This window comes from Cyprinodon tularosa, unplaced genomic scaffold, assembly GCF_016077235.1.
Source record: "Cyprinodon tularosa strain WSP-4 unplaced genomic scaffold, ASM1607723v1 ctg119, whole genome shotgun sequence".
In the NCBI taxonomy this organism is placed as follows: domain Eukaryota; kingdom Metazoa; phylum Chordata; class Actinopteri; order Cyprinodontiformes; family Cyprinodontidae; genus Cyprinodon; species Cyprinodon tularosa.
In genome coordinates this window covers 583804-611354 of record NW_024037992.1, presented here as the reverse complement: position 1 = coordinate 611354, position 27551 = coordinate 583804, and the positions used below count along the sequence as shown (strand labels likewise).

General features: G+C 41.1%; 2 protein-coding genes across 3 annotated transcripts; both read right to left on the bottom strand.

The window, feature by feature from the left end:
* Window positions 1-381: 381 nt before the first annotated feature.
* Window positions 382-8002, bottom strand: si:dkeyp-51f12.3 (uncharacterized protein LOC107988041 homolog). 2 transcript variants are annotated; one of them, XM_038268673.1, is made up of 3 exons: window positions 7466-8000; window positions 7041-7342; window positions 382-1515 (listed from the first exon to the last, which is right to left on the bottom strand). In XM_038268673.1, exons 2-3 carry the CDS (start codon window positions 7304-7306, stop codon window positions 1236-1238), a joined length of 546 nt encoding a protein of 181 aa, XP_038124601.1. In that variant the 5' UTR covers window positions 7307-7342; window positions 7466-8000; the 3' UTR covers window positions 382-1235. The 2 variants fall into 2 exon arrangements, with proteins under 2 accessions (XP_038124601.1, XP_038124597.1); XM_038268669.1 differs by having other exon boundaries at window positions 7041-8002.
* Window positions 8003-20504: 12502 nt separating this feature from the next.
* si:dkeyp-51f12.2 (uncharacterized protein LOC100151460 homolog) lies at window positions 20505-26120 on the bottom strand. The gene is made up of 2 exons (XM_038268657.1): window positions 25395-26120; window positions 20505-21140 (listed from the first exon to the last, which is right to left on the bottom strand). Exons 1-2 carry the CDS (start codon window positions 25775-25777, stop codon window positions 20903-20905), a joined length of 621 nt encoding a protein of 206 aa, XP_038124585.1. The 5' UTR covers window positions 25778-26120; the 3' UTR covers window positions 20505-20902.
* Window positions 26121-27551: the final 1431 nt, after the last annotated feature.

Here is a 27551-nt window from a genome sequence, read left to right as displayed (position 1 = left end):
GGAACAGGGCGGCTCAGCACGTAAGTGATAGGACATACCAAGCATTACTACTAAGGCATTAAAGTCTAATTCAAAAGCACAAACTCAATAATCTGGCCCTGATAGCTGGACTGAGCCGTCGATGAAGCAGCAGGAGCAGGTGGATAAGATGAATACTGATTAGTAACCAGGCAGAGTTAAGCAGGTGAGTGAAATGAACACTTAGGTCAGCTATCAGGGCCACGATCATGACACTTCAATTCTTAATGAAACTTGAACGCTGCCTTCATCAGTTCCCTCCATCCCCCGTAGATTTATTCTGAGATTTTCCTGTAACTTTACAGCCCAACCTTAAAAATCAAGACAATTAAGAAAATATTTAATGTCAGAACTCCAACAAAACATTATAAAAATCCTTTTTTTTATTATCATATAAGAAACTTGAGCCATGTCTGATCAACTACAAAGTATGTTTCCATCCTGTCCATAAAGTTCCAAAAACGGCCTTTTAAGTTTGCGATGCATTCATTTCTGTCTTTGTGCTCAAGACCATACGATTGAACCTAAAATAATTTTAAACCAACAGTTTTATGCAACCTGCTTATTTCTTAAAAGTTTCATATTCCAAAATACCAAATCTAGAATGTTTTATATTAAATTGGAGGTTGCACAATCTCCCAACTCAAGATCCAGACTCTTCAGGCCTTTGTGATGAGTATGAACCTCATGTAGGATGTGGCAGCCTGTCCTCGACTTTAATAAAAGCCAATCCTTTAATTTTACCAGGCTGTGATCGTTTTTTAGGGGTTGCTGGGTCCAAGGCCTCAAAGAAGCAGGAAGGGGAATTAATAAAAAAAATATAAGACTGATTAACTGTTAAACAGGTCGAATCAGAAAACATGAGACTATATGAGTTGCTGCTATAGTGAATCAAAGCAATATATGTGTGTAAGCAGTATGCATGAGGCAGATATATGAAATTGTAATTATGTACTTCCTGTATTTGAACAGAGCTTAAAAGGAAGGAAAGATACTTTAACTGAACCTGGAATTTTCTCATAGCCTTTATACTTAATACCTTTATACTTGTCTCCTTCTAACTTTATATGGAAATCCTGAGCAAATACTGAATCTTAATTGGTCAGTTTCAAGGTTCAGAGGAGGTTTGTAGCTATGGGTTTATCCGTAGCACTGAAGGTTTAGTCCTCAGAGGAACAGTAGGCACTGAAGGGAGTTCCCAATGTCCAAGAGAAAATTTAAAGATGCTGGCTGTGCTCCTGATGGATGTATTCAGTTTGTTCAAGATGTTGCTGTTCATCGTGTTCATTGTCTGGCTGTTCTTGCTGCTCCTGGTTCATCTCCTCTCTGCGCTCCTGGTTTCTCTGCTCGCTGTGCTCCTGGCTCTTCATCACAGTGTCATACGACGGAGGCGGCTCCATGGTCCAGGGAGGCGGGGTGGATGGCAGGGAGGGTTCGGGCTCCGGTGTCGTACTGACAGCGTCGGTTGAAATCTCCCGTCGGATTCGATCTAACCTCCTGGTGAAAAAGTGTGAGAGACTCTATAAGAACTACATTTTTAAGAATATTCAAAGTACATTAAAAAACAGTGGTGTCCAAACTATGGACACTATGGGCCATTTGAGACAATAGAAATGATACACACTGGTCCCTTATACAAGCTTAGTAATTAGTAAAATTGAAAAATTTAAATCTTTAAAAGGAAACATTAAGAACAATACATTATATTCCCCATTATATTTTTTCTTGCTTTTGTTTGTTACAATTCCCTTTAAAACCAGAAACTTTTAACCAAAATCTGACTTTTAGGCACATTCAATTCAATTCAATTCAATTCAGTTTATTTCTATAGCTCCAATTCACATCATGTCATCTCAGGTCACTTTCCAGTTCACCAGATCATCCAGTCAGATTGATTCAAAGTTTTCTATCTAAGGAAAACCAGCTGATTGCATCGACTCATTGACTCTTCAGCAATCCCTCACACTAAGCATGCTTGTAGCGACAGTGGAGAAGAAAAACTCCCTTTGAACAGGAAGAAACCTCCAGCAGAACCAGGCTCAGTGTGAGCGGCCATCTGCTGAGGCCCACTGGGGTTCAAGGAGACAGAAGCAGACATAGAAAATGAAGCAGAGACACAAAAGGCAACTGTCAACCAGCTCCACAGGCGGCCCCGTCCAGGAAACACACAGCCAGGCAGACGAGCTCCGAGCCAGCTCCCATGTCAGAGGATGAAGAGAGCACATCCAGTTAGTCACAGTCAGAGAAACAGGACCACACTGGAAAACAGGCCAAGCTCCAACATCTAGAAACAAAGGTGTTGATGGCAGCAGCACAGCTGATATTTCTCTCCAGGATGGAGTCACAGCCAAACAGAAACAGACCAGATGAAGCTACTATGAGAAAAAGCAGAGAGAGCAGAACGTTAGAGATTGAACTAACAGATTCTGCAGAGTGGGAGAATAGAGATAGAATGAAGCAGAATGATGAAAAAGGGGGACCTTTTAATGAACAAGTGAACATATTTTTGCGCAGCAGTGATGGGAAACCAGTATGGTCACAATTTGGTTGTGAATTTCAGAGAACAGAACCCCAGAACATCCAGAAAACAGCTGGTTCTTCTTTGGGGGACAACCTTTAGGTTCGGGCAACAGATGTTGCCAGCAGCTGAGCTGAGGAATGGGACGTTTAGAAACACAGGTTAAGTCTCAATATGGCTCATTCAGAGATAACCCAACTAGACCTAGGCAAAGAGCAAGGTGCATCAAGTTAACTTAGATCAGGCATGCCCAAAGTCGGTCCTGGAGGGCTGCTGTCCTGCAGGTTTAGAGGTTTTCTGCTCAGTGCAGATGATTTTCATTGATAGCTGATTAACAGGCTGAACTGCAAACATCAGAATCATCTGTGCAAAAGCAGAAAAACGTCAAAAAAAAACTTAAAAAAAAACCCTGCAGGACAGGGGGGACCAAGTTTGGGCGTGCCTGACTTTGGTTGTTTCTGGGCATCGGAACCTGTCTGGCCTGACCCCTAGTGGCCTCGTGGAGGCACTGCGGGGCTGTCAGAAAAAGCTTTGGTTTATAGACTTTATAAGACACATTTATTCATATGATTTGCCTCTGAAAACACATCATAATGAAACCGACATCAAGCAAATAGATAAGTGGAAACAAAAATGAGTATAATTGAGTCATGAATGTATCCATTCAGTGATCACACCAACTAAACTCTGCTTCACTCACAGCCAAACCGTCCACACAAAGAGAAAGACGCATTAAACACGTTCATTACATCATTAGTTACAGTGTCATTATCAGGACATCACACTTTTATATTCCATATTCAAGTCCTATCAATTATTATCAAAAGCACAGTAATAGGCATGTTTTAGGTAGTACTAAGCCTAACTTATTATACATCTGATTAAAGTCATTAGATTTCATTTTTAAGCTTTGCTTATTTACTCAATATAACATTGAAATACTTAATACTGTAATGTGACTCATAAAGCGTTAGTCTGTGAGTAATGAATATTGATTGTAAAAATAAATATATTTCCTTAATACATGCTTTGATTTCTTTGCATTTATCTTTATGTATTTTATTGCATTTTACAGATATTTCTTTACATACATTTATCTAATTAAGCTGCATATTGTTCGCTACAGTCAACAATCACTTGTTTCTATGGTCACTTCTAAACAGGTTTCTGACCAGTCGGAACCCACATGGATATTTATAAAAAGATATTTAAAAACTCTATAAAAGATAATACTAATTAAAGCAATCACCTTACTGAGGATAGAGGATATCAGCCTTTGGCTGTTAGAGTCCAATAGCAAAGTCAGTTATCAGATATGTGAAGCTTTTCACAGTAAAGGTTTTTATTATGTTCAAAAATATGCAAATGTGACTATTTAGTGAAGGCCTTTGTGCGAATAAAGATTACAAAGTTTGTATCTGTGTTAAATTTAGCCATAAAGCTACAGTGGTCCTACAGTGTTGCAGTGTTGTCTGCTGACGGTCTGGAGCCGCCATGCTTCACCTCAGCACCAACAGGCTGACCGACACAGGGACATCATGTTCTTCATCCTCTACATAATCAGCTCTTTATATGGGAGCAGCTTTAATAGACATTTACAACATGATATTTCTCACATCTTAACTACTTTGTATAAACAAGTTGATTTATTAATGATGTTATAAAACCGCCTCTCTGGACTGCTGCTGCATAACCTGACAGGTTGATCTACAATCAGTTATTTTCCATCGTCTTCTGGTTTTCCTGATTTTTATATATTTTTTTGCCATGCTGTCAGCTTTAACCTGTGATCGTTCTCAGGAATCTCTGCTGATTCTCCCTAAACAAGTGAAGGAAATAGAAACGCAGCCCAGTTGGTTGATCTGCAGAGCCCATTGTTCTCTGTGCCAGGGGCTTCCTGTCTTTAGGCCACATCACAGCAGCTGCCATCGTTTTAAGCGATTCACACATTTCAAGCCGTCAGGATAAGTTACACTCATATTGAACATCCTTACATTTTGCATCTTCTTATATTACCACATTCCAATCAATACTCTACAGAGACTTACAGTGTTGTGAAAAGACTAAGTGCCCCTTACAGATTTCATGTTCTTTTTTTAAATCATTTTTTGCCCTAGGGTTAACATGGCACCATTTTTAAAAGTATTTCCTTTTAACATAAGAACCACTTGTGTGTCCCCCGCCCCCACACACTTGTTGTGATAAATCTGCTGCATCTGTGTGGAGGAGAAACAATCCTGTTTAAAAACTGTTTTAATTTACACACTTAAAATCCTTAACGTTTGTACTTTTTGAGTCCTTCAGAGATGGATTTGCTTCCTTGCTCATTAGATTATTGTTCCTCCCAGATGCCACATTCCATGCAGTTACTGCAGGTTACTCTGGTCCTTCAGACAACCTGCAACCTGCAAAGCTTTGCTCTAACACCACCATGTTTGACTGTGGGTAAAACGTAGGAAATCCTGGAGCTAACATCTTGCAAACAAAGTTATATTTTGCTCCATTAGTCCATAGAATATTTCCTAAAAGGGGATTATATGGTGATTTGTTTGGCGAACATGAGGCGATCTTTTATGTTGTGTTCAGTCAGCATTGCTTGTGTCTCCTTTCTTTTTTTACAGCTGAATCATAAACTCTCAACTCAACTCAGGTAAGAAAAGCCGTTAAAGTTGTTCCAGTAGTCTGGCTACTTCAGCAGAACCACCATCCTTCACGTATTATTATTTTTGTGTGGTTTTATTTTCTTTTTTTTTAATAATGGATAATGTCTATCATTGTGGTTTCCTGTATTCCACAGCCCTCTAAAACAGTTTTGTAACTCAGTCCAGATTTATTACTTTCTGAGTTTATTTAATCTATACATACTACTTGTTGCCTCAAAGAGTTCATTCATGATTTATCACAGAGAAACTATTTTTTTTAGACAGACCAAGGTTGTTATTAATATACAAAAAATATTTTATATTGGCCTGGGTTATCTTTATCTGATATTAGAATGCAAGTGTGACACAGAAGAACATAAAAAAAGAAGAAAAAAACAATTCAGTTAATGTGAGCATTTCACTGCAATTAATTGAGACTGTTTCATCACCAGGCCAATAAATGCGTGATCTAAGGCTGAACATTCTGCATAACTGCTGATCAGAGGCGGATTTAGGAAATGTGGGGCCCTAAGCAGAGACATGCAGGGGGCCCTCTGAACTAAGAAGACATAAAACAGCCCCATTATCCAGATATAGAAATGTTAATAGAATAGACATCCATTATCTGTTCTAGGTTGTGTCCCTCTCTTCTTGTCCCTTTTCTTCTTGTTTTCCTCTCTATGTTTTGTACTCAGCTGACTTTTCATGCTGTCTCTAAAGGAATGAAAGATTTTTTCCAAGCACTAAGCTCACTTAGCTGATTGCTCCTTCCTGTGTTTCCAAAAAGGCCAAAGTAAATAACCCAGTCCTTCTTTTCACTGTAGACAAGCCATGATCTGCTTCTCTGTTCTCCATTTTTCATTTGGATGAAATAATAGCTGCATGAATCATGACAGCAGACAAGATAGAGGAGAGCAGGAGGCGGGGTTACCAATCTACTCGCTCTGGAGAGCAGAGTTCGCTGCTTTTAGATGTTGTCTCCAAAGTCTCCAGTAGCAGAAAAACGTCTCTAGATTTGGCGCTAGGAGCTTTTTAGAAATCAAAGTGCTAGAGGGGTCTGAAAAGTGGCTAAATATAGCGACTAAAGCGCTAAGTTGGCAACACTGCTCTTTGCATGGTTTGTTTTCAAATGGTTTGCTGCTGTCTGTTTGGACCTTTCTGAACATGTGCAGCAAATGGACTGATCCAATATGGTGGACACTGAAGGGGGGGGGGGGCTGAGACACACTGAATATTATCAGCGTTCGGATGGCATTTTATCAAAAACATAATTAATGTGCACAAATAATAGTTGTATTAACCATACATGTAAACAGAGTTTTGTGGGGGCCCCAGGAACTTGGGGCAACTGCCTAGTGTTGCCTAATGGTAAATCCCCTCCTGCTGCTGATGATAGGTGACATTAGCATGGAGCTGAGATCAAACATATTATCCTTTGAAGGGCTTTTGCACATTTTCCTTATTAAAAGAAACTAATCTATTCAACTGGTTTGGGGTCAGTTGGGGAAAAAAAGGAATTCTTGGCAATAAAAGCTGGATTTCAGTTACTTTCCAAAGCAAAAGCAGATTTTGTTCTAATGATTGATCAGAATCATCAACCCGCTGAAAGCTCAGATTAATAGACGATTCAATTCCATTTTGCATTTGCATTATTCAAGTCTGTCCCTAAGCCTTGTTGTTAAACATTTTCTAATTTGAGCAACAGAGTTGCTGTTTTTGTTTGTTTTTTTATATAGAGAGAATAAAAAAAAAAAAAAAAAAACAATCAAAGTTTTCCCCCTAAATTCTTTAGTTGGGAATAACTAGATCCCACCACCAATGGCAGTCAGACACTGGCTCTACCTGTCCTATCAGAGGTTTACCTTTGTATGGCCAGGGCCTGCTGGGGGCTGAACCGTGTGCCTGTAGGGGGGTGCAGCAGAAAGTGTCCAGGAACTCCCACCTGGAAATTCTTCTTAGCCATGCAAACTCCCGCCACCACCAGGGTTATTCCCCCCGTGCCCAGAAATACCCCGAGCACAAACAGTGGGATAGTTGCATGGCCCGTTCCAAGGCAGAACACCATGATTGCCCCGGAGATCATCAGCAGGAGGCCCAGGAAGAGCAGCGTGCCGTGATGGATGGACATCTCAGGAGCTCCTGCCCTCCAGCTGCTGATGTTCTCCTGTCCCCCCCGGGAGAGAGGAGAGAGATAAAGATCCGTGACTGCATGTGAGAGTGAGAGGCAGCAGAAAGCAGCAGCTGGAATGTGCGCGTCAGTGCGCGCTCCCATCGATGCTCTCCATACCTGCAGGGAAACCGCACCGACAAAGCTTCACCATTACTCCTTTCCAGCTTATCAACTCGGACTCTTCTCTGTGACGTGATCTCGATCCCTGAAAATGAAAAGTGGTGGAGAAGCAATCTGCCCAGGCCAGTCCGAATATCCTGCCAAAGCGCCGCGCCTCGCTCAGTCCTGCTCCTATCGCCTCCTCTTTCCGCGCTCATATCCGCCTTTTAGTGTTGCTCAACAGATTAGAGAGACCACAATCTGTTCGATCCGACCTGATGCAGCTCGTTGCCAGGATGAGGAGGGATTTCATCTGAACGCAGCAACAGCAGCAGCTGCAGGGGAGGAAGTGCTTTTATTTTTAATGAGGAAGGATTTCACTGACGAGGAATGGAGGGCAGGCCGTCCTCTGGCTCTGAACATGGTCCCCCTGCTGCTGCTGCCTGGGGAGGTTGCTGCTGCCTGGGGAGGTTGCTGCCTGCAGCAGAGAGGTACAGCTGCTGCTATGGAGGGGGAGCTCCAGCTTTCTGTGGGAACCAGATGAACTGCTGTGGCCCATCACTCTGCCTTTAACTTGTTGCCTCAGTGCTGACTCCAGGGGCGGATTTAGGAAATTTGGGGCCCTAGGCAAAGACAGGGAGGGGGGCCCTCTGAATTGAGAAGATGACACATAAAACAGACCCATTCCACATTTTGTATAAATACATTTGTTAAAGGCAGGCCCTTGAAGCATTCTCTCTCTGTTTTTTTTTTCCTGAAAAGGAGATCACTCGGGACCAGTGTTAATTTCGTCAACCATGACGATGACGAAAATATTTCATCAGCGCCACTTTTTCTCGTGACGATGACGAGACGATAACAAACAAAAATTGTTTCCAGAAAAAAAAATATGACAGAAATAAAAAAAAATATTTTCGTCAATGAGAGTAAGACAGACGAAATTTACGATCCATTGACGAATGGACATTAAGAAATTTTATTGTTAATAAAAGTGTTTCTTTAGCTTCATAGAGGATTACGCGTTGCTCCGCTGTTTGTCCCACATGGCACCTGTCCCTCAGCGCCCTGCAGCTCTCAGTTAGTAGCAGCATAGCTTAACTTCGCAGTCATTGCGGATACCGGTGCGCGGTTTGTTAAACAACGCCTGGATGTATGGAGCCATTTCATTTACAATGTGAAGGAAAACAGCGCAGTAAGGACGCCACCAAAGAGTCTGCAGCTTCAACATGGCGAGGAAGAACACAGCGAATCTCAGCGACTTCTGAGGAGCCAACAGCTGATATATGGAAGAAGGTAAGGAATGGGTGGGCCTGTAGTAGCAGGAACGGGTGTGTTAGTGCGCACACGGGCGCATGCATCTGAATGTATATATATGTAGGTGGGCGTGCATGCATGTGGCTGTGTGGGTGTGCCTTCCTGTTCCTGTATCTGTCTGTCTCTCTTCATAGAAGAAAGATGTTCTACTGATACTCTGGATATTAATCGTTTAAATTTCTTCCGTCCTAAATAGATTCCTGACCCAGTGACATCACAGCTAGATCAGAGGTTGGGGGAGGATGGAAGTCTGCTGCAGAGATGCCCCCCCACCCCTGACTCCAAAGAGCAGAAAGCCCTGGAGAACTCAGTGGTAAAGTGGATTGGGTGTTCTGGCCTGCCTGCAAGGACCATTGAGGATGAAGACTTTGTGGATATGATGAAACAAGCAGACAGAAGGTTCAATGTGTGCAGAGGGATATATGTTAGAAAGAGAGTCAGTGTGTGAAGTTCTATTCTGCACAGTGTGATATACGGTAAATAAAATAGAGAAAAAGAGAAGCTGTGTGTGGAGAAGTTTTATTATGTAGAGTTTTGACTAAAATGACTAAATATGACTAAGACTAAAATTGATTTTTGTCATTGTGACTAAGACTAAATTAATAAAGCTGACGAAATTAACACTGCTTGGGACAAACTCTTTAAAGTTTTAGGGAAGTCATATTTAAATGTCAAATCATTCTGGTTTAAACATGTAAATGTATTTGAATTTTAAGTTCAGTTTATTTCTATAGCTCCAATTCACATCATGTCATCTCAGGTCACTTTCCAGTTCACCAGATCATCCAGTCAGATTGATTCAAAGTTTTCTATCTAAGGAAAACCAGCTGATTGCATCGACTCATTGACTCTTCAGCAATCCCTCACACTAAGCATGCTTGTAGCGACAGTGGAGAGGAAAAACTCCCTTTGAACAGGAAGAAACCTCCAGCAGAACCAGGCTCAATGTGAGCGGCCATCTGCTGAGGCCCACTGGGGTTCAAGGAGACAGAAGCAGACATAGAAAAAGAAGCATAGATACAAAAGGCAACTGTCAACCAGCTCCACAGGCGGCCCCGTCCAGGAAACACACAGCCAGGCAGACGAGCTCCGAGCCAGCTCCCGTGTCAGAGAATGAAGAGAGCACATCCAGTTAGTCACAGTCAGAGAAACAGGACTACACTGGAAAACAGGCCAAGCTCCAACATCTAGAAACAAAGGTGTTGATGGCAAAACAATCCCGCCCCCTTGCTAAACAATCAATTACATTCACTTTATTCACTCGGGAGAATTCAGAAATGCAACGGTTGGAACGGCTGCATCCCTAAGACTTTAAATAACACATCATAACATATATCTATTGAATAACCAGGAGACATGACAACAGATTTGATAGAAATTATAATCTTATTAAGATCAGAGAAGTGGCTTAGAGTTACAGAAGGCAGCTGCTTACCAGCCGGGCTCACTTCCTGGGAAGTGAGCCCTGATTAACAGTTAAAGAAGCATTTTATACATCTCCAGTCTGCCATATCATCACATTATACATCATACACGTTAGCAGATGAGGAGACATCCATGGCTCCAGTCTTATCAAAATATTACACTTTGTTCTTAGCTGAAGGACGCCGCTCTCATTCTATTCACAAACCTTTGCCACAATCAGAATGAAGATTATAACTGTTTATAGCCGGACTGAGGAACTGGCCTATTTAGATAAACTACTGGGGAAAACCTCAGTTCTGACACACAAAAGGCAGCTAATATTAAGGTGTAATAAACTCACATATCATCAATGATAATTCTCCTAACATACAGATAGAGAAATGTTAATAGAACAGACATCCATTATCTGTTCTAGGTTGTGTCCCTCTCTTCTTGTCCCTTTTCTTCTTGTTTTCCTCTCTATGTTTTGTACTCAGCTGACTTTTCATGCTGTCTCTAAAGGAATGAAAGATTTTTTCCAAGCACTAAGCTCACTTAGCTGATTGCTCCTTCCTGTGTTTCCAAAAAGGCCAAAGTAAATAACCCAGTCCTTCTTTTCACTGTAGACAAGCCATGATCTGCTTATCTGTTCTCCATTTTTCATTTGGATGAAATAATAGCTGCATGAATCATGACAGCAGACAAGATAGAGGAGAGCAGGAGGCGGGGTTACCAATCTACTCGCTCTGGAGAGCAGAGTTCGCTGCTTTTAGATGTTGTCTCCAAAGTCTCCAGTAGCATAAAAAAGTCTCTAGATTTGGCGCTAGGAGCTTTTTAGAAATCAAAGTGCTAGAGGGGTCTGAAAAGTGGCTAAATATAGCGACTAAAGCGCTAAGTTGGCAACACTGCTCTTTGCATGGTTTGTTTTCAAATGGTTTGCTGCTGTCTGTTTGGACCTTTCTGAACATGTGCAGCAAATGGACTGATCCAATATGGTGGACACTGAAGGGGGGGGGCTGAGACACACTTAATATTATCAGCGTTCTGATGGCATTTTAGCCAAAGGATTTTTATCAAAAACATAATTAATGTGCACAAATAAGGAATAGTTGTATTAACCATACATGGAAACAGAGTTTTGTGGGGCCCCCAGGAACTTGGTGCCCTAGGCAACTGCCTAGTATTGCCTAAAGGTAAATCCCACCCCCCCTGCTGCTGATGATAGGCGATATTAGCATGGAGCTGAGTTTGGCATCAGCTTTAGAGGTGAGAATATGGATCAAAAACATTATCCTTTGAAGGGATTTTACACATTTTCCTTATTTAAAGAAACTAATCTATTCAACTCTTTTGGGGTCAGTTGGGGAAAAAAGGGAATTCTTGGCAATAAAAGCTGGATTTCAGTTACTTTCCAAAGTTAAAGCAGATTTTGTTCTAATGATTGATCAGAATCATCAACCCGCTGAAAGCTCAGATTAATAGACGATTAAATTCTTCTGAATATTTTGCATAATTATTGTCCACAAATAAGGTTATCTTAGTTTTATTAACTATACATGTAAACAGCTTTATGGGCCCCCGGGAACTTGGGGCTCTAGGCAACTGCCAGGATTGCCTAATGGTAAATCCCCTCCTGCTTACAATAAAAAGAATTAAGAATTATTAAATAATATAAAAAGCAACTTTTGTTTTCTTGAGATAACAATATTTTTGTTATTGTGATCATATTTATTGTTTTACAGTAAGGATCGAAGGGATCAAATCTGCATTGCAAGCAAATTTACAAATAAAATAAATGCTGAATCTTTCAAGAAGAGAAAGAGATAAAACAAATGGTCAAATCCATGCAAATCCATTTTGAAGCAAGTTTTAAAATGTACTGGACAATTCAAACTGAGATATAAATAGCAAATCAAAACAAAAAATACATTTCAACCTTTACAAAATATGAAGAAAAGGGAGAAAAACTGAACTAAACAAACTCACAGTTTAAAAACCTACTGAAAACACTGAATGTTTCTGAAATACCAGATCCCCTCAGAGCATAAACCCAGTAAATCAACCATATGGTCCGTGGATCTAAGGGTGAAAAAAATAACGCTGAACAAGAGAGGAACAGAAAAATCAAGCATCAAGACTTCTTCTGCTTACAGGAAGCCAGCAGAAAGAAAACAGGAGAGAGATACATTTGTGAAGACAGGCTAGATTTTTATGAAGCGCTTGTTGATTAATTATACACATAGGAACTCATCTACACTGTCTAAATGAATCATTTCCGGTCCTGCATAATGTGTTCATTAAAAGGGTTGAGCTGTTCTTTATCTTTATTGCATAGAGGCGTATTTGATGATGACTTGCATCAACATTACTTTCTCTTCTGCCACACAAAAAGATAGGTCTGAAAACAGCATGAATGTTTGTCATCTGAAATGTTAGTATTGGGTATTTCTGTTATTTATTTTTTCAAAGAGAACAAAATGCTTTCAGAACTAGTTTTATGCTTGTTTTTGTCATTAATTGGAGAAATCCCATGTCACCTTATTATTCAAAGCTGTGGAACGTTTATGTGTGTCATGATGGGTTTCAGAAAAGCCCAATATGCAGAACACAACGGAGTCTGATAAAAAGTTTAACGAGTTTACTTAAGCACAATAACATGGGTAATGATACTGGAACTGGTTCAGGCAGGGGAGCAGATTCACTGGAGTCAGTACTGGGACGGTTGGTTAGCAGAGTTCATGAAAAGCTAAGCATCTAGCATCAGGCTGACCTTGATCTGAGCTTCCAGCTCACTGCAGAGAACAACAGGGAATAAACACAAAGGATTCTTCAGGCTGAGCTTCCAGCTCTTGGCAGGGAACAACAGGGGAATATCCTCATAGGATTCTTCAAGCTGAGCCCTCAGCTCATTACAGAGAACAACAGGAAAAATCCACATAGGATTCTTCAGGCTGATTCCACATAGGAACCTCCAGGTAAACTCCACATAAAAGTCTTCAGGTTACATCCACGTAGGAATCTCCGGGTTGGCTCACCAGGGCAGATTAGCAGGTTAAGCTCACCTAGAGCTTCAGGCTAGAGACAGGTTTCCTGTGATGCAGCTCTCCCAGAGCTTCAGACCAGAGACAGGTTTCCTGTGAGGCACAGACAAAGGAGAGATTAGAATCTGATCTCCACACTAGAGACAACCAAGATTCAATCTAAAACAGAGGCTCAGGTAGCTAACCAACTAAGATCAACACTGCGGCGTGGAAGCAAGGTCTGGCAGGAGCTTATAAAGGGGAGGTCTTCTGATGAGTAGATGGAAATCAGGTGTGCTGGAAGGTTCCAGCTCCAGAAGGCCCACGGCGCACTCTGCTGGAGACAGAGGGTAATCTCCAGATCCCCACAGTAACTCCAGCCCTATTGGAAAATAGCAAAGAGCAGAAGAGGGTCCTCGGGGCCCTCTGGTGGGCAAGCCTGAGGATTCCAACAATGTGGTGTATCTTTTCCTCACAGCGTGTTGGAGAACATTTGAGGGACCAATCAGAAATCTTCCACTTACCTCAGAGGACCTATGGTAGAAAAACAATTTCATTGGAGTCTGCCTTGTTTTGTACAATGAATTTTAAACACAGATTTTTTTTTTTACACATTGAATTCCATACACTGAAATTTATTATCTGGTGAAAATTCAGCTTGAAAAAATTCCCCTGCAAAAAATTTGCCTGCCAATGTTTTGACCTTTTGGTGAACTCAAGCCAAAGCAATCTACACTCGATGCAGTCGAGCAGCTTCTAGCCACTGAAATGAACTCATTTGGTCAGAAAAAAAAAAAAAGTTTGCCGCCAGCCGCTTCTTCCGGATCAAACCAAAAGTCTTGGCAGACGGGGGTGCCGCACTAGCTGGAGATCGGCTCAGTTATTTCACCCACTCCCATTAGATGGAAAACCCTAATGGCTGTCTATTAGTAGCTACCTGACGTTTTGGAATCACATCGATTTAGCAAGAAAAACTCCTCATTAAGCCTCATCTAGTCGTAAGCAAAGTGTTGTTTTGGCTTCAGTTCACCAAAAGTTTAACACATTTGCAGGCAAATTTTTTGTAGCTGAGTGTTTTTTTTTTCAGGCAAATTTTTACAACTTAAAAATTCAGTGTTTAAAATTTGGTGTACAAAAAAGGCAGATTCCAATGAGACAGTTTTTCTTGCATAGTGGAGAATCATAAGCTAACTAACATACACATCGACACATGCAGCAAACGCAAGACATAAATTAACACTATTTTATTTCCTTCAAGTAAATCAGACACTGTTCTCTGAAATTTACATTAATCTCTCACTTTTATGACTTACCTCAGAGCCGGACTTCTTCTGAAGCAGGAAAAAAAGGTCAGAAAAACAAAATTTTTCTCCATAGGTCCAACCCCCCCCCCCCCACCCCCCACCCCATAATTGGTGCCTCTACTGATCTCTTTAATGTGAATCGAAGCTATTCTTTCTTTATTTGTTAGTAATTAAAAACCCCCTTGAGGGTATCTCAAAGGGGTGTAAATCACATCCATCATGGCAATTCGATTCAGTAACGATTTCCTGACCCAACGATTCAATTATTTTCGATACTCAAGAATACACCACGATGCGATTCGATTCGATTAATCGGTTAATTTTCTTTTTTTTTTTTTTACACCTTACAGGCTAAACAAAGTTTCAGGTTTGAAATAAATCAAAGAAAGCTGTAATATCGCAATGCATTTTGTTTTTTTAGAAACAACAGCAAATAACAGAAGTAGAAAAGTTGCATCAAAAAATACTGCAAAAATACTGCAGAAAATCAGTGCCATGAGTGCAACGCAATAACTGGGCTCCAGACGTCCCGCCCCCTCCACAGACGCTCCGCTGCTCCTCTCCCAGATCGTAGCTGACCGCAAACAGTGCCGCAGACAGGAGGCCGGCTTGGTTTGTTTTTATGACCGAAATTGCGGAAAACAACTCGTGAAGTTTGACCCGCTAGAAGAGCGAGGTGCGCGAGAACGCTGGGACCCTTTTTCCATCTGGATCTCCGCTCTTTTTGGCCCTCATGTCTCTCCGTCGTCGGACTAAACTCGCCCCCACTTCCTCGCCGCCTCGGCCGTATCTAGACCCACAGCGTGTAGCACAGACCGCGCTTCAATACTGAGCATAATTTAAAAATGTCTGCGTCAAGCTCACTGCAACAAACTGCTGTCAGAGTATAACCAGGAAGCGAGGTAGGAGGGCAAAATAGATTTAGCGCCACCGCAGCACGGGAGGGAGAATTACACCCAGGAGCAAATGGATAAAAATAGACCAGAGGAAAAAAAAAACATGAATCGATTCTCTTGCGGACGTGTCGATGCATCGGATCATCGGCTGTTGGATCGATGCATCGATACAAAACGATTATTATTTACACCCCTAGTATCTCAGCCACCCCTGGTCACCCCTTAGCTCTGCCCCTGCTGCTCTGGAAGACACACAGTAGAAACATCCTAAAATTTTAGCAATGTCTTCAACAAGAAGCAACCAAACAGATGGGACTGCCTTCTCCAACCGCATGTTTTATTAAAGAAAACTTAATACACTCTCACAAATTCTGACATAGTTTAAACAGACAGGTCTACATGCACACGCAGTGATACTATGCAAACGATGAACCAGCTGTAGGGCTTTAACTCCTGGAGGCTGCCTCTATTGTGCTTGTTTGTCCAGAGATCTAAGGAGTGCAGTGCATCTTCTTAGTGAATAGTGCAATAGTCTGATGGCAGTATGATGCACTCAGTCATTCTTGTAACATCAGCAAACCTCTAGGGGTTGTTTGATTGGATAACCCAAAGTACTTATAGGTCCACCAGAATCATTATCTTGTATCAAGTTTTCCAGTTGCCAGGCTTTTAGCTTTTGCACAGAAATGAAGCAGATTTATATGAACAAGCAAACAAGAAACATGACAAGAACAAGTTAATATAAGCACATCTGTAAACTTGGAAAAAGTGGGAGTTTTTCCATGTTCTGGCTGAATGTTCCGTGATGAAGAAGAAACACGTTAAGTGCTGCTAGAAGTCCGTTTCCAGGTAGCATTCGAGACAATCCTACTCGGAAAATTAAACTAATGTCCTTCTCTAAAAATGCAAAAACATCTGCGGCCAAAGCTGGTCCTGTTGTAACATTTAAAGGTTGAGGATGCATTGCCAGAGAAGTGCGGCGGTCTGTTCAGCAGATGAAAGCACATATGGTCAGATGAGTCATTGTTCCCTTGGTTTCCGCATGTGTTCAACACAAAGGGGGAAAATGAGGCTAGCATTTGTTCAAGATTCTTTTCACAAGGAAAAGAGAAATCCGCAGCACAGCAGGTACATACAGGCTAAGAATAATAATCCAGCTTTGAGTCTTAGAGAGTCAGAGTAGAAAAGTGTTTGTTGAATTAAAGGGAGTCTTAATATTTTCTGTTTGCCACTGATACTATGGACATTTGTGAGGATAAACATCTTTTTACTGTCGTCTTGTTCAATCAGAGCTCTATTGTGATTGTCAAAGCTTTGATCACTAATAATTGTTAGAACTAAATAGATGATTTTACCTACAAAACAACAGTTGATCAGTTTTATCCATCTCATTTGAAATATCAATGCAATGTTCATAAGCTGTATGCAATGCAATTTCGTTCTGTATGCACTCTGTGCATACAAAATGACAAATAAAGAAGTCTAAGTCTTATGTCACTATTGGTATCTGTGGCAAATTCTTCATCACTGGTCTTTCACGTCAAAGCGTAATTAAAAAAAGTTAATTACAATAAATGAGGCCCTGAATCAAAAAAGCAACTTACTTTTATATCGCAGCAATTATGTTTATTATTTATTATTACATTTGTTTAGGATTGCCTTCGACTGTTCTAGTTAAAAAGTTTAACTAAAACATATTTTCTTTAGTCCAACTGTTTTTAATATTCTTTCTTGTTTCTGCATTTTTTATCTTATTTTATTTATTTTTTAATTTTTTCCTACTTGCTTTGATTCTGTTTTATCTTCCTGTATTTTAATCAAGTAAAGCACTTTGCATTGTCTTTGTACTGAATTGTGCTATACAAATAAATTTGCCTTGCCTTGCCTTGCCTTACCTATTACCTTCTATTATTCATCTCAGTAAAGATTCATTTCAAGGCTGCTTCAGTGTTGTTTTATGCAAATAAATGGATGACTCTTAACTTTCTGCTTCTGAATGCAGACAAAACAGAAGTTATAGTCTTTGGACCAGAGTCTTTGAAAAATAAGCTGATTAGTCAGTCACTTCATTTGGATGGGATTAAACTGATTTCAGATAATAAAGTAAAAAATCTTGGTGTTGTTTTTGATCAGGACCTGTCATTTAAATCCCATATCAAAGAGGTTTCTAGAATTTCCTTCTTTCATCTGAGGAACATTGCAAAAATTAGAAATCTCCTGTCCAGGGGTGATGCTGAGAAACTAGTCCATGCATTTGTTACTTCAAGGCTGGACTATTGTAATTCTTTACTATCAGGAAGTCCACAAACTGTAGTTAAGAGTCTTCAGCTGATCCAAAATGCTGCAGCCAGAGTTCTGATGAAAATTAAAAAGAGAGATCACATCTCTCCTATCCTGGCTTCTCTTCATTGGCTTCCTGTTAAATCAAGAATAGAATTTAAAATCCTCCTTCTCACATATAAAGCCTTAAATGGCCAAGCTCCATCTTATATCAGAGATCTGATTGTTCCTTATGTTCCTAACAGAGCACTTCGCTCTCAATCTGCAGGTTTACTAGTGGTTCCTAGAATTTCTAAAAGTAGAATGGGAGGCAGATCTTTTAGTTATCAGGCTCCTCTCCTGTGGAACCAACTACCAGTTTTAGTCCGTGAGGCAGACACCCTGTCTACTTTTAAGGCTAGGCTTAAAACTTTCCTTTTTGATAAAGCTTATAGTTAGAGTGGCTCAGGTTATCCTGAGCTATCTCTATAGTTATGCTGCTATAGGCTTAGACTGCTGGAGGACATAGGGACCCCCATTTCATCATTCTGCTTCATTCTCTTTCTATTCTCCTATTCTGCAGAATCTGTTAGTTCAATCTCTAACCTTCTGCTCTATCTGCTTTTCCTCAGAGTAGCTTTGCCTTGTCTGTTCCTGTTTGGCTGTGACGTCATCCTGGAAAGAAACATCAGCTGTGCTGTGACTGGGTGGATGTGCTTTCTTCGTCCTCTGACATGGGAGCTGGCTCGGAGCTCGTCTGCCTGGCTGTGTGTTTCCTGGACGGGGCCGCCTATTACAGCTGCTTTTGTGTCTCTGCTTCCGTCTTCTTGAACCCAGTCGGCCTCGGCAGATGGCCGCTCACACTGAGCCTGGTTCTGCTGGAGGTTTCTTCCTGTTTAAAGGGAGTTTTTCCTCTCCACTGTCGCTACAAGCATGCTTAGTGTGAGGGATTGTATTGAGTCAATGAGTCGATGCAATCAACTGGTTTTCCTTAGATGGAGAACTTTGTATCAATTTGACTTTATGATCTGGTTGAACTGTGAAGTGCCTTGAGATGACATGTGTTGTGAATTTGGCGCTATATAAATAAACTGAATTGAATTGAATTGAAATAAAGATAAAAAGACTGTTTTTTTTTCTTTGCATTAATCTTTGGTTTTTCCTTATATTCACTATGTTTATCCAAGAGGTGATTTATGTGCTTCTGGAAATCCTATAACTGCCGAGTTGCTAATTGAAATTCTGAGTTATGAATATTTGAAAGTCTGATGCGTGTCACTTTTAGAAATCTACACGTCCCTGAGCCTTTTATTATGCAAAACTAATAGACCCTGATAAATAATGTCGTAAACTTTTCCACATATAACGGAACATTTCTTCTGCAGAATTTCACTGAGAAAAAAATGTATTCACCTAAGTTGAGTTCACACCTGTTTCCATTATAAAAATGAGATTGGCCTAAAATGTACTTGACTTAACTTAGTTGGATTTTCCTGACTATTACAGCTACATGAGTTAAAGCAGCAATTTACAACTTTTTAATGCCTTAGAATAATCCTATTGTATAAATGTATCGATCAGAAGTGACATCAAAAATGCTTTCCATACCTATCTAAAACACAAGATGGAAAATGCCAATGGATGCTGAAGAGACGCTGATTGAAACAAAAGATAAGGGCTGGTTAAACTTGTCAATCTTTTCTATTCTCCATATCTCTAGGAGTTGTAGCCAGACTTAAGCATTCTGACAGGGTTATTTCCTCTCCACTGTCGCTACAAGCATGCTTAGTGTGAGGGATTGCTGAAGAGTCAATGAGTCGATGCAATCAGCTGGTTTTCCTTAGATAGAAAACTTTGAATCAATCTGACTGGATGATCTGGTTGAACTGGAAAGTGACCTGAGATGACATGATGTGAATTGGAGCTATAGAAATAAACTGAATTTAATTGAATTGAATTCAGGGAACTTTTGCAAGAAAATATAGATCCAGCAAATATTAGCAGGTCAAAATGTCTTTAACAATGTATTTGAATAAGGATGTAGCCATCTCTTTTGTCAACCCTCCCTCACTTCTGGCAAATCTATTTGCTTTTCAATTGCATTGCGTAGATAACTTGTCATGTTATATGTGGAAAATATTAAACATTACACATCATGGTGTCATTTTTAACATTAAATTGCATTTATAGACTTTTAAGTATCATAGCATTGTGCAGAAGCGCCAGGAGGATGGATTAAAAAAAATCATCAAATATCCCCTTAAATCTAGCTCTAAAGGTGAATCAATCAATGCTTTCATCTTTTCATCTTCTTTAGTATTAGACCCACATGAGAGGCACCAAAGATGAATGAACGTAGCTTCAGTCAGAAAAGAAAAGTTCTTTGGTTTTTCTGCTGTAACTCGGTAATTTAAGCTGCATTAAAGATCAGGGGTCTCAACTGAGGCCTGCCCCTTTAAAATAAAGTAGACTCGTGCAAATAGAGATGGTTTATTAAAGCTTTAAATACAAAATAACATTTAGTTAAGTAAATAAAACCTATAAGTCAACTGATATGCTACCATTAAATGGTTTATCTTTATTTACTCACCCATTTCACTCATTGAAACCCACCTTGTCACGGTGGTTCGCTAAACTAAGTTGTGCTAAGCCAAGCTAACATGCTGTGGCTATTTCTTTGTTCATACTTCATTTATAATATTATATGTAAAAGCGGGCGGGGCAGTGGGTAGCACTGCTGCCTTGCAGCAAGAAGGTTCAGGGTTTGATTCCTGGCCCCGGGTCTTTCAGCATGGACTCTGCATTTTTCTCCCTGTGCATGCGTGGGTTCTCTCCAGGTACTGGAGAGAACTTATGTTAGGTTAATTGGTTTCTCTAAATAGTCCTTGCAACCCCAGCAGAGAGAAGCGTGATGGAAAATGGATGGATGGATCTGTAAAAACCTCGATGTATAATGATGAAAATTCAGTTATTAAATCCTCCTAAAAACAATATTGTACCACTAAGTGTGGTTTTAAAGTTTGTTCAGTATTTGTTAGCATTAGACAAGGGTTTTTAGGTTTTAAAATGTTAGCTTGCAAGGCTTCTTTGCTTCGATAACCCTCCAACTATCTTTATCAGGTTTAAAATCTTAAATTAGGAAAAAAAAAACATGCCGTAAACCAGGAAGAAGTAGGTTTCAAATGAATTCTTCATTAATGAGCTAACAGAAATGTAGCCTACTTATCCTCTGGTGTGACAGACAGAGTAAAGGAGGTGTCACACCTCAAAGCTAATCTCTCTGGACTGTCCAAACAAGGGCTCTGTTGCCAGGTGCGTGTCTGAATATGCACGCCGCAGGTGTGTAGAGCTACAGGTGGTCTTGATGGCAACTTCATATGGTGGTGGGGGTTCCAGCCATGGTGGAGGTCGAGGTGCAGGGCTTAACCCGCCAGAGTCCATGGGTGGATAGTCAAGATCTGCACCGCGGGCTGCATTTCTGTGGCACTCCATCGTCCTGCAGCCAGGAAAAGTAGGACATGGTTTGAGAACAAAAACAGTCTCAGCTGAATCTGCCGTTTTTTGTATACCGAATTTTAAATACTGAATTTTTTTTAACAGCAAATTCCTTACACTGAAGTTTTATCTGGTAAAAGTTTGCAAAATTTCAGCTCCAAAATATTTACCTGAAAAAAAATCGACTGCAAATGTGTTGACCTTTTGTCGAACTGATGCCAAAGCAATCAGCTTCTAGCCAATGAAATGAGATCATTTGGTCATGTGACACAACAATTGGGCATAGCTTTGTTCCCGACTAAATGAGGCTTAATAAGAAGTTTTTCTTGTTAAAGGCACACTATGCTACATTTTTCAGTTAATGTGTTCCATAACGTTTTGCATGATTAAATGAGTCATTTCAGGTCAAACAAAGGTTTTCTCGGCCGCCCTGGTGGTCTGTAGGGGAAATACCGCACTTGCAATTGCAGGAGCCCTCGGCCCGCACCCACAGGCTCAGAAGTCTCGCAAGAGTCGGTCTCGCTTTACGGCGAGAACTGCTACACGCCCCCAGTGAAAGGGATGCGCGTTGCTAGCTCAGTGGCGATCTTTGTGCAGTTATCATGGAGGAACCAGCGAGAATTTTCAAACTCGAAAATTGGAACAAAATAGTCCCTTACCGCAGTAGTCATGGTGATTCGTTGCGTTCGCCTGTCTGCTAAGCTAAAAACAACCGCGCCTGGCTTGACGGAGAAACCAGGAGAACAGCTGAGCATATTTACGACAGTGCACTTTTACTTTCGCCCTCTGGGGGGAGCCTCGCTGGAAAATCAACACCGGTTGCATAGTGTACCTTTAAGTAGATATGATTACAAAACGTCAGGTAGCTACTAATAGACAGCCATTAGAGTTTTCCATCCAATGGGACTGGGTGAAATAACTGAGCCGAACACAGCTAGTGCGGCACCCCCGTCTGCCAAAACTTTTGGTTTGATCCGGAAGAAGCGGCCAACCGTAAACTTTTCTATTTCAGACCAAATGAGCTCATTTCATTGGCTAGAAGCTTCTTGACTGCATCAAGTGTAGATTGCTTTTGCTTGAGTTCACCAAAAGGTCAACACATTGGCAGGCACATTTTTTGCAACTGAATTTTTTTGTAGCTGAAGTTTCAACAGATAAAAATTCAGTGTTTACAATTTGGTGATAAAAAAATTCTGTGTTTAAAATATGAAAAAAAGGCAGATTCCAATGAGCTTCTCCATATGAGAACAAGCATTTAAAAGCTAATATAGATATTTCATTATGGTATATAGGATCTTTTATCATTAATAGCACTCAAAATAAAAAATAATAAAAATATTTAAAAAATGCATCAAAATAACCCAACATTTTGGAGTTGTTTAACATAGTAGTTATATTTTCAGAAAAAAGCTTACATGAAATTGATGACAAACATTTAAACAGCTGTGCTTCATAGTTTTTTTATAACCTCTCATTAAAGAAATCGATAAATTCAAAGTAGTAATTCAATTAAGACAAAACTGAAAAAAGGTAATGATACATAAACAATGTGCTAAATAATTATTTATTGAAATGAAATATTGATTTTGAATTTTTGGTTAGAAAAAAAAAGAAAATCCCAGAGAAATGAAAGTACCTTACTCAAGAACAGTGAACCAACATACCTGTCAGCAGGTGCAGAAGCCTGACTGAACGTTTCCTGAACGTTACAGAAAACACCTGATTTCACTCATTTTTTATCTATTTTACTGGCAGATATGGTGATGGACATCAGGAGAAGACCCCCACCTCACTACCCCGTGAACATCCAGGGGAAGGACATACAAATTGTGGAGTTTCAAATACTTCGGTGTAGACATCAATAATAAACGGGACGGGACTCATAACAGCGACGCCCTGTCTAAGAAGGGCCAGAGCCGCCTCCCTCCACCTCCTGAGGAGGCTGAGGTCCTTCAGAGTGAACAGGCCCCTGCTTCAAACCTTCTCTGACTATGTGGTGGCATCAGCCCTCCTCTACGCTGTTGTCTGCTGGCCCCTGGCAGCGCAGAGCGGGACAGAAAGAGACTGAACAAACTGGTGAGGAAGGCCGTTTCTGTCCTAGGCTGCACTCTGGACTCAGTGGCTGAGAGGAGGATGCTGTCCAAGCTTCCATCCATCATGGAGAACACCTTCCACCCTCTGCAGCAGACTGGAGAGGAGCTGAGCAGCTCCTTTAGTCAAAGACTTTTACACCCTGATTGTAAAAAGGAGCGCTACTGCAGGTCATTCATCCCTGCTGCAACCAGAGTCTACAATGAGACGCTACAACAGCAATAATGGCTGCAATGGAGAATGAGAAATTATTATTTGACACCCTGTGCAATAACTATATATATATAAATATAAATATTCTTCTATATAAATACCCATGTTAACACCCTCTGCAATAACCCTGTAAAATAATCCTACTATTATAAAAAAGCTGTGATATATCGAAGCAATGTCTATACTGTATATATCTCATGCACCTTTTTCTTCCTTTGGCACATTCCTCTTCTTCTTTGACTATTTGAGCTGATGTACGAATAAATTTCTCCACTGTGAGATCAATGAAGTCAGTAAATTTAATTAAAGGAAGGGTATGCAAACTATCAAGCACAACAGTGAAAATGTCATCCAATGTTTTTTTCTTTTCTTTTTTTTGAAACAAACTTTTTGGAACTTCAAACAAATAAATCCAAACTTTCAATAAAAAGCATTTGTGAGTTTTGTCCCATAAACTTTCACTGAGTTTATGCATGTTTTCCATCTATCTCATCATTTCTCTCTAAATCAACCTTATAATTTGGTCTTTTATTGTGCTCTTTTCTCTCCAGCTCACCCCACATGTGTTCTGGTTTTTGAATGGTCTTAAAAAAGAATTGAATTTGGGGAAAGATTTCTTTGATAAGGTAATGTGGAGGATTTTCGCAATTTCTAAAAAAAAAACACATCCCTATACCCGCTCCCGAGAGCGTGCACGAGCCCATTTCTCCTCGTGCACATTCTGTTTAAAAGTTGCTGTTCTCATAGCTTGTTCAAGCTCACTGTGTCCGACCATCCGCCCTAACCCCTAAATCCCTATATAGAGTGGGGACTATATAGTGAACTTTATAGTGAACTCAGTTAACTGAACACTACCTTTTGCTTCGTTGGTCACGTAACTCCTCCTCCACTGTGCGGTGCCTGCGCCATCTTTGTTATTAGTCGCTGCTGTTGGGTGGCGATAGCGGGCTGCTGTGACAGCAAATCCCATAATGCTTTGCGAGGAGAGCTCTCCGCGCAAAGCATTCTGGGATATATCTGCCTCTTCAGAGGCCTTTCTTTTCTTCTCATCCACTTCGTAGACACTTTTTCTCTTACGACCCTCGGCCATTTTCAAAGAACCGCAGTGAGAAAGGTGAGCTTCAATGACTGTCTGAAACCGTAGCTCACCACAGATATATGCCTGAAAGTGGGCAGAAAATGTTAGCTAACGGGACGAGCACGTAGGACGGCCTTATCTAAATTTATCATCAGAAGGATTGACAGTTAGGAGGACCACTGATTGAGACGATCTACCTGGAAAAAGAACCTGGTCCACTATACCTTTAAGATGCCCTCATATTATCATAATGATGAATCCGTTTCAGTTTTCTGAAGCCACCGAATACAAACTGGAAGCTTCTTTTGTCCAAAAGAGTCCATGATGCTATGAACACCAACCAGGTTCCAGGGGTCATCGCAAAGCAAACGGGCCAACAGAATCCCACATCTTCCACTGTTTCTTTAACAGGGCACACATTGGTGCTCTTCCAATTATTTCTCTTTTCACCTGAAGTTTATAATTTAAAAAAATCTAATCAGGAAATATCCTCAACTGTCTAACGTTATCGTTAAGTCCTCTATGGATCTGCGAGGATGAACGGTGAAACGTGGCAACGATTGTTTGAAAACATGTCCTAAGATGTTGTATGGGTTTCGTAGAGAGGAAAATTATTTGAGTGAGCGAACAGTCAGCGGGCAAATTTCATTAACTTAGCAAGCTGAAATCTGAACCTTTATGGAAAGGGCAGCATTGGGAAGAGCAGACTGATCGTTTAAAAAGAGATATCTTTCTCTACTCTTTGGATTTATCTACCTATATATATATATGGCTTTTGTTGGATAGATTACAAAATACATACTCATACTAGGGAAAACTGTACTGTCATAAGAGTTAATATTTGCAACCAGCTAATTTTTTTCTATCACCCACCTGGGCAGGAAGACTGACTGGGACTCAGGAAATCGAGACAGCTGAGGAGAGAAGAGACCGTGGCTGGGGTAGTTGGAGTAGTCGTTGTATGGGTAATGGGGACAGTCTGGGTCGAAATCCCGGTGGTTGTAGTTGCCTACATTTTTGCTGTTCATGGCCCAGAATAGTCCCAGGATGAGCATCACCACCCCCAGCACAACACAGCAGAGGGAGAAAGCTTGCAGGCGGCTTTGGTAGGAGGCCAGGAAGGCTGTGGAGCCTCCGGTCACAATGAGGAAGGCTCCGATGAAGATTGCTCCATGGTGCAGGGAAGGCATCCTTCTCAAGGACTGCAACCTGTCTCTGAGGGTTCTGCTTGGCTGGGACCGGCTGGATGGTGTCATTCACATATAAACAGCAGCACAGAGTGCGGTCCTCATGAGCTCTGGCAAAGACCAGGAATCCAGATGATTTACACCACAGTTACAGAAACCCTGGCACAGAAGTCCTCCTAAATCTTACTGTTAGGCTTCCATCATTTCCATCTGCATTAGTGCTAAAACACTCCTGATCATTTAGTCCATGTGTTTCTCCTCACTCCGTGGAACTCCGCTTCTGTTAAAAAAGGTTTTAAATTGTTGGTTTGTTGCAAAACAAAAAAAAAAAAAGGAAGAAAATGATGAAAGCTTTGCTGCGCATCAGGCTAATGTTGAGCAGCTGTGTGTTTATCATCAAGCCAGATGGACAAGAGGACGGCAGAGCCCATTAAGAAATCTTTACTGGCGCCCCACCCTCCCTCTAATGTGTCCGAAGGGTACCACTTTAGCCTGTGCGTGTGTCTGCAAGAGGGAATGAGACAGGAAGAGGGACAGAGAGTGGAAGAGTGTGCGTCGAAGCAATTTCTGAGCACAAGTGGGGATAATGTAGAGAAACATTTACAGAACGCCTGAATCATTCAGCAATCTTTGTTCTATCTTTGTGAATCTAACCTCAGACTCCTAATTAATCTGAGAAATTTAGAAACTGAAGCCAGACTTAAATAAGGAGGAGGGACGGTCCTATGATGCCTTGCAAAAGTATTTATGCCTCTTTAACAACTTTACATTTTTCATCTTATACTTGAGGCAGCACAGCGACGCAGTGGGTACCACTGCTGCCTTGCAGCAAGAAGGGTCTGGGTTTGATTCCTGACCCAGGGTCTCTCTGCGTGGAGTTTGCATGTTCTCCCTGAGCATGTTTGGGTTCTCTCTGGGTACTCCGGCTTCCTCCCACTGTCCAAAAACACTGTTAGGCTAATTGGTTAATTCTCTAAATCATCCTTAGGTGTGAGTGTGAATGGTTGTTTGTCTCTGTGATGGACTGTGATGGACTGGAGACCTGTCCAGGGTGGACCCGCCTCTTGCCCACTGACTGCTGGAGATAGGCACCCCTCGCCTAGCCTGGGTGCCATTCCAAACTTAGTCCCGCCCACAACGTTTGAGGTCGCGAAGTTCGGTCTGGCATTGCTTAACAGTAGCGCGAGTATGCCAGCACAATATCTGGTGGGCCAATCAAATTGTCAGGGCGGGCTTTATACGATGATGGACAGATGATCAACATTAACGTAATCAACCACGTCACCAAAGTTCGCGTGGGTGACAACAACAATGGCTGCCGCTGGAGAGCTGAGGTGTTTAGATTCTGCTATTAGGTCTGTTCTAGAAGATATCGACAGCAAATTAATTTTAAAAGAGGAACAGAGAAACGCGATCAAGGCTCATCTTCTTATTCTAGGCGTGCAACTGCACGCTTTGATTTTTGTTGACAACAACTATGCGTCGCTTAACATACGTCACGCACTCCGTTGCTCTTATTGGTTGTAGGTCTATCCAATTGAGTGCAGAGGCATTTTTTTTCCTGGTTCGTTCGAAACACGCCCCATAATCACAGCTCTATGGAGCAGCATCAGACTCATTCTGACTAGAATTGAGTAGGACTACGTCAGGCTACCCCTCGCCACTCCAGCAGGGATAAACGGAGCAAATCCATCTGGCGGAGTCAGGTTAATTGACTTCAACTTTGTCATGTTAAACACATTAGTATGATCTCAACAGGGGGTCCGTGACCCCTAGGGGTCCACAGAGTCCACTGCATGGGGTCACAAAGATTTTGGTCGATTAGACTTTCTTTTTATAATCC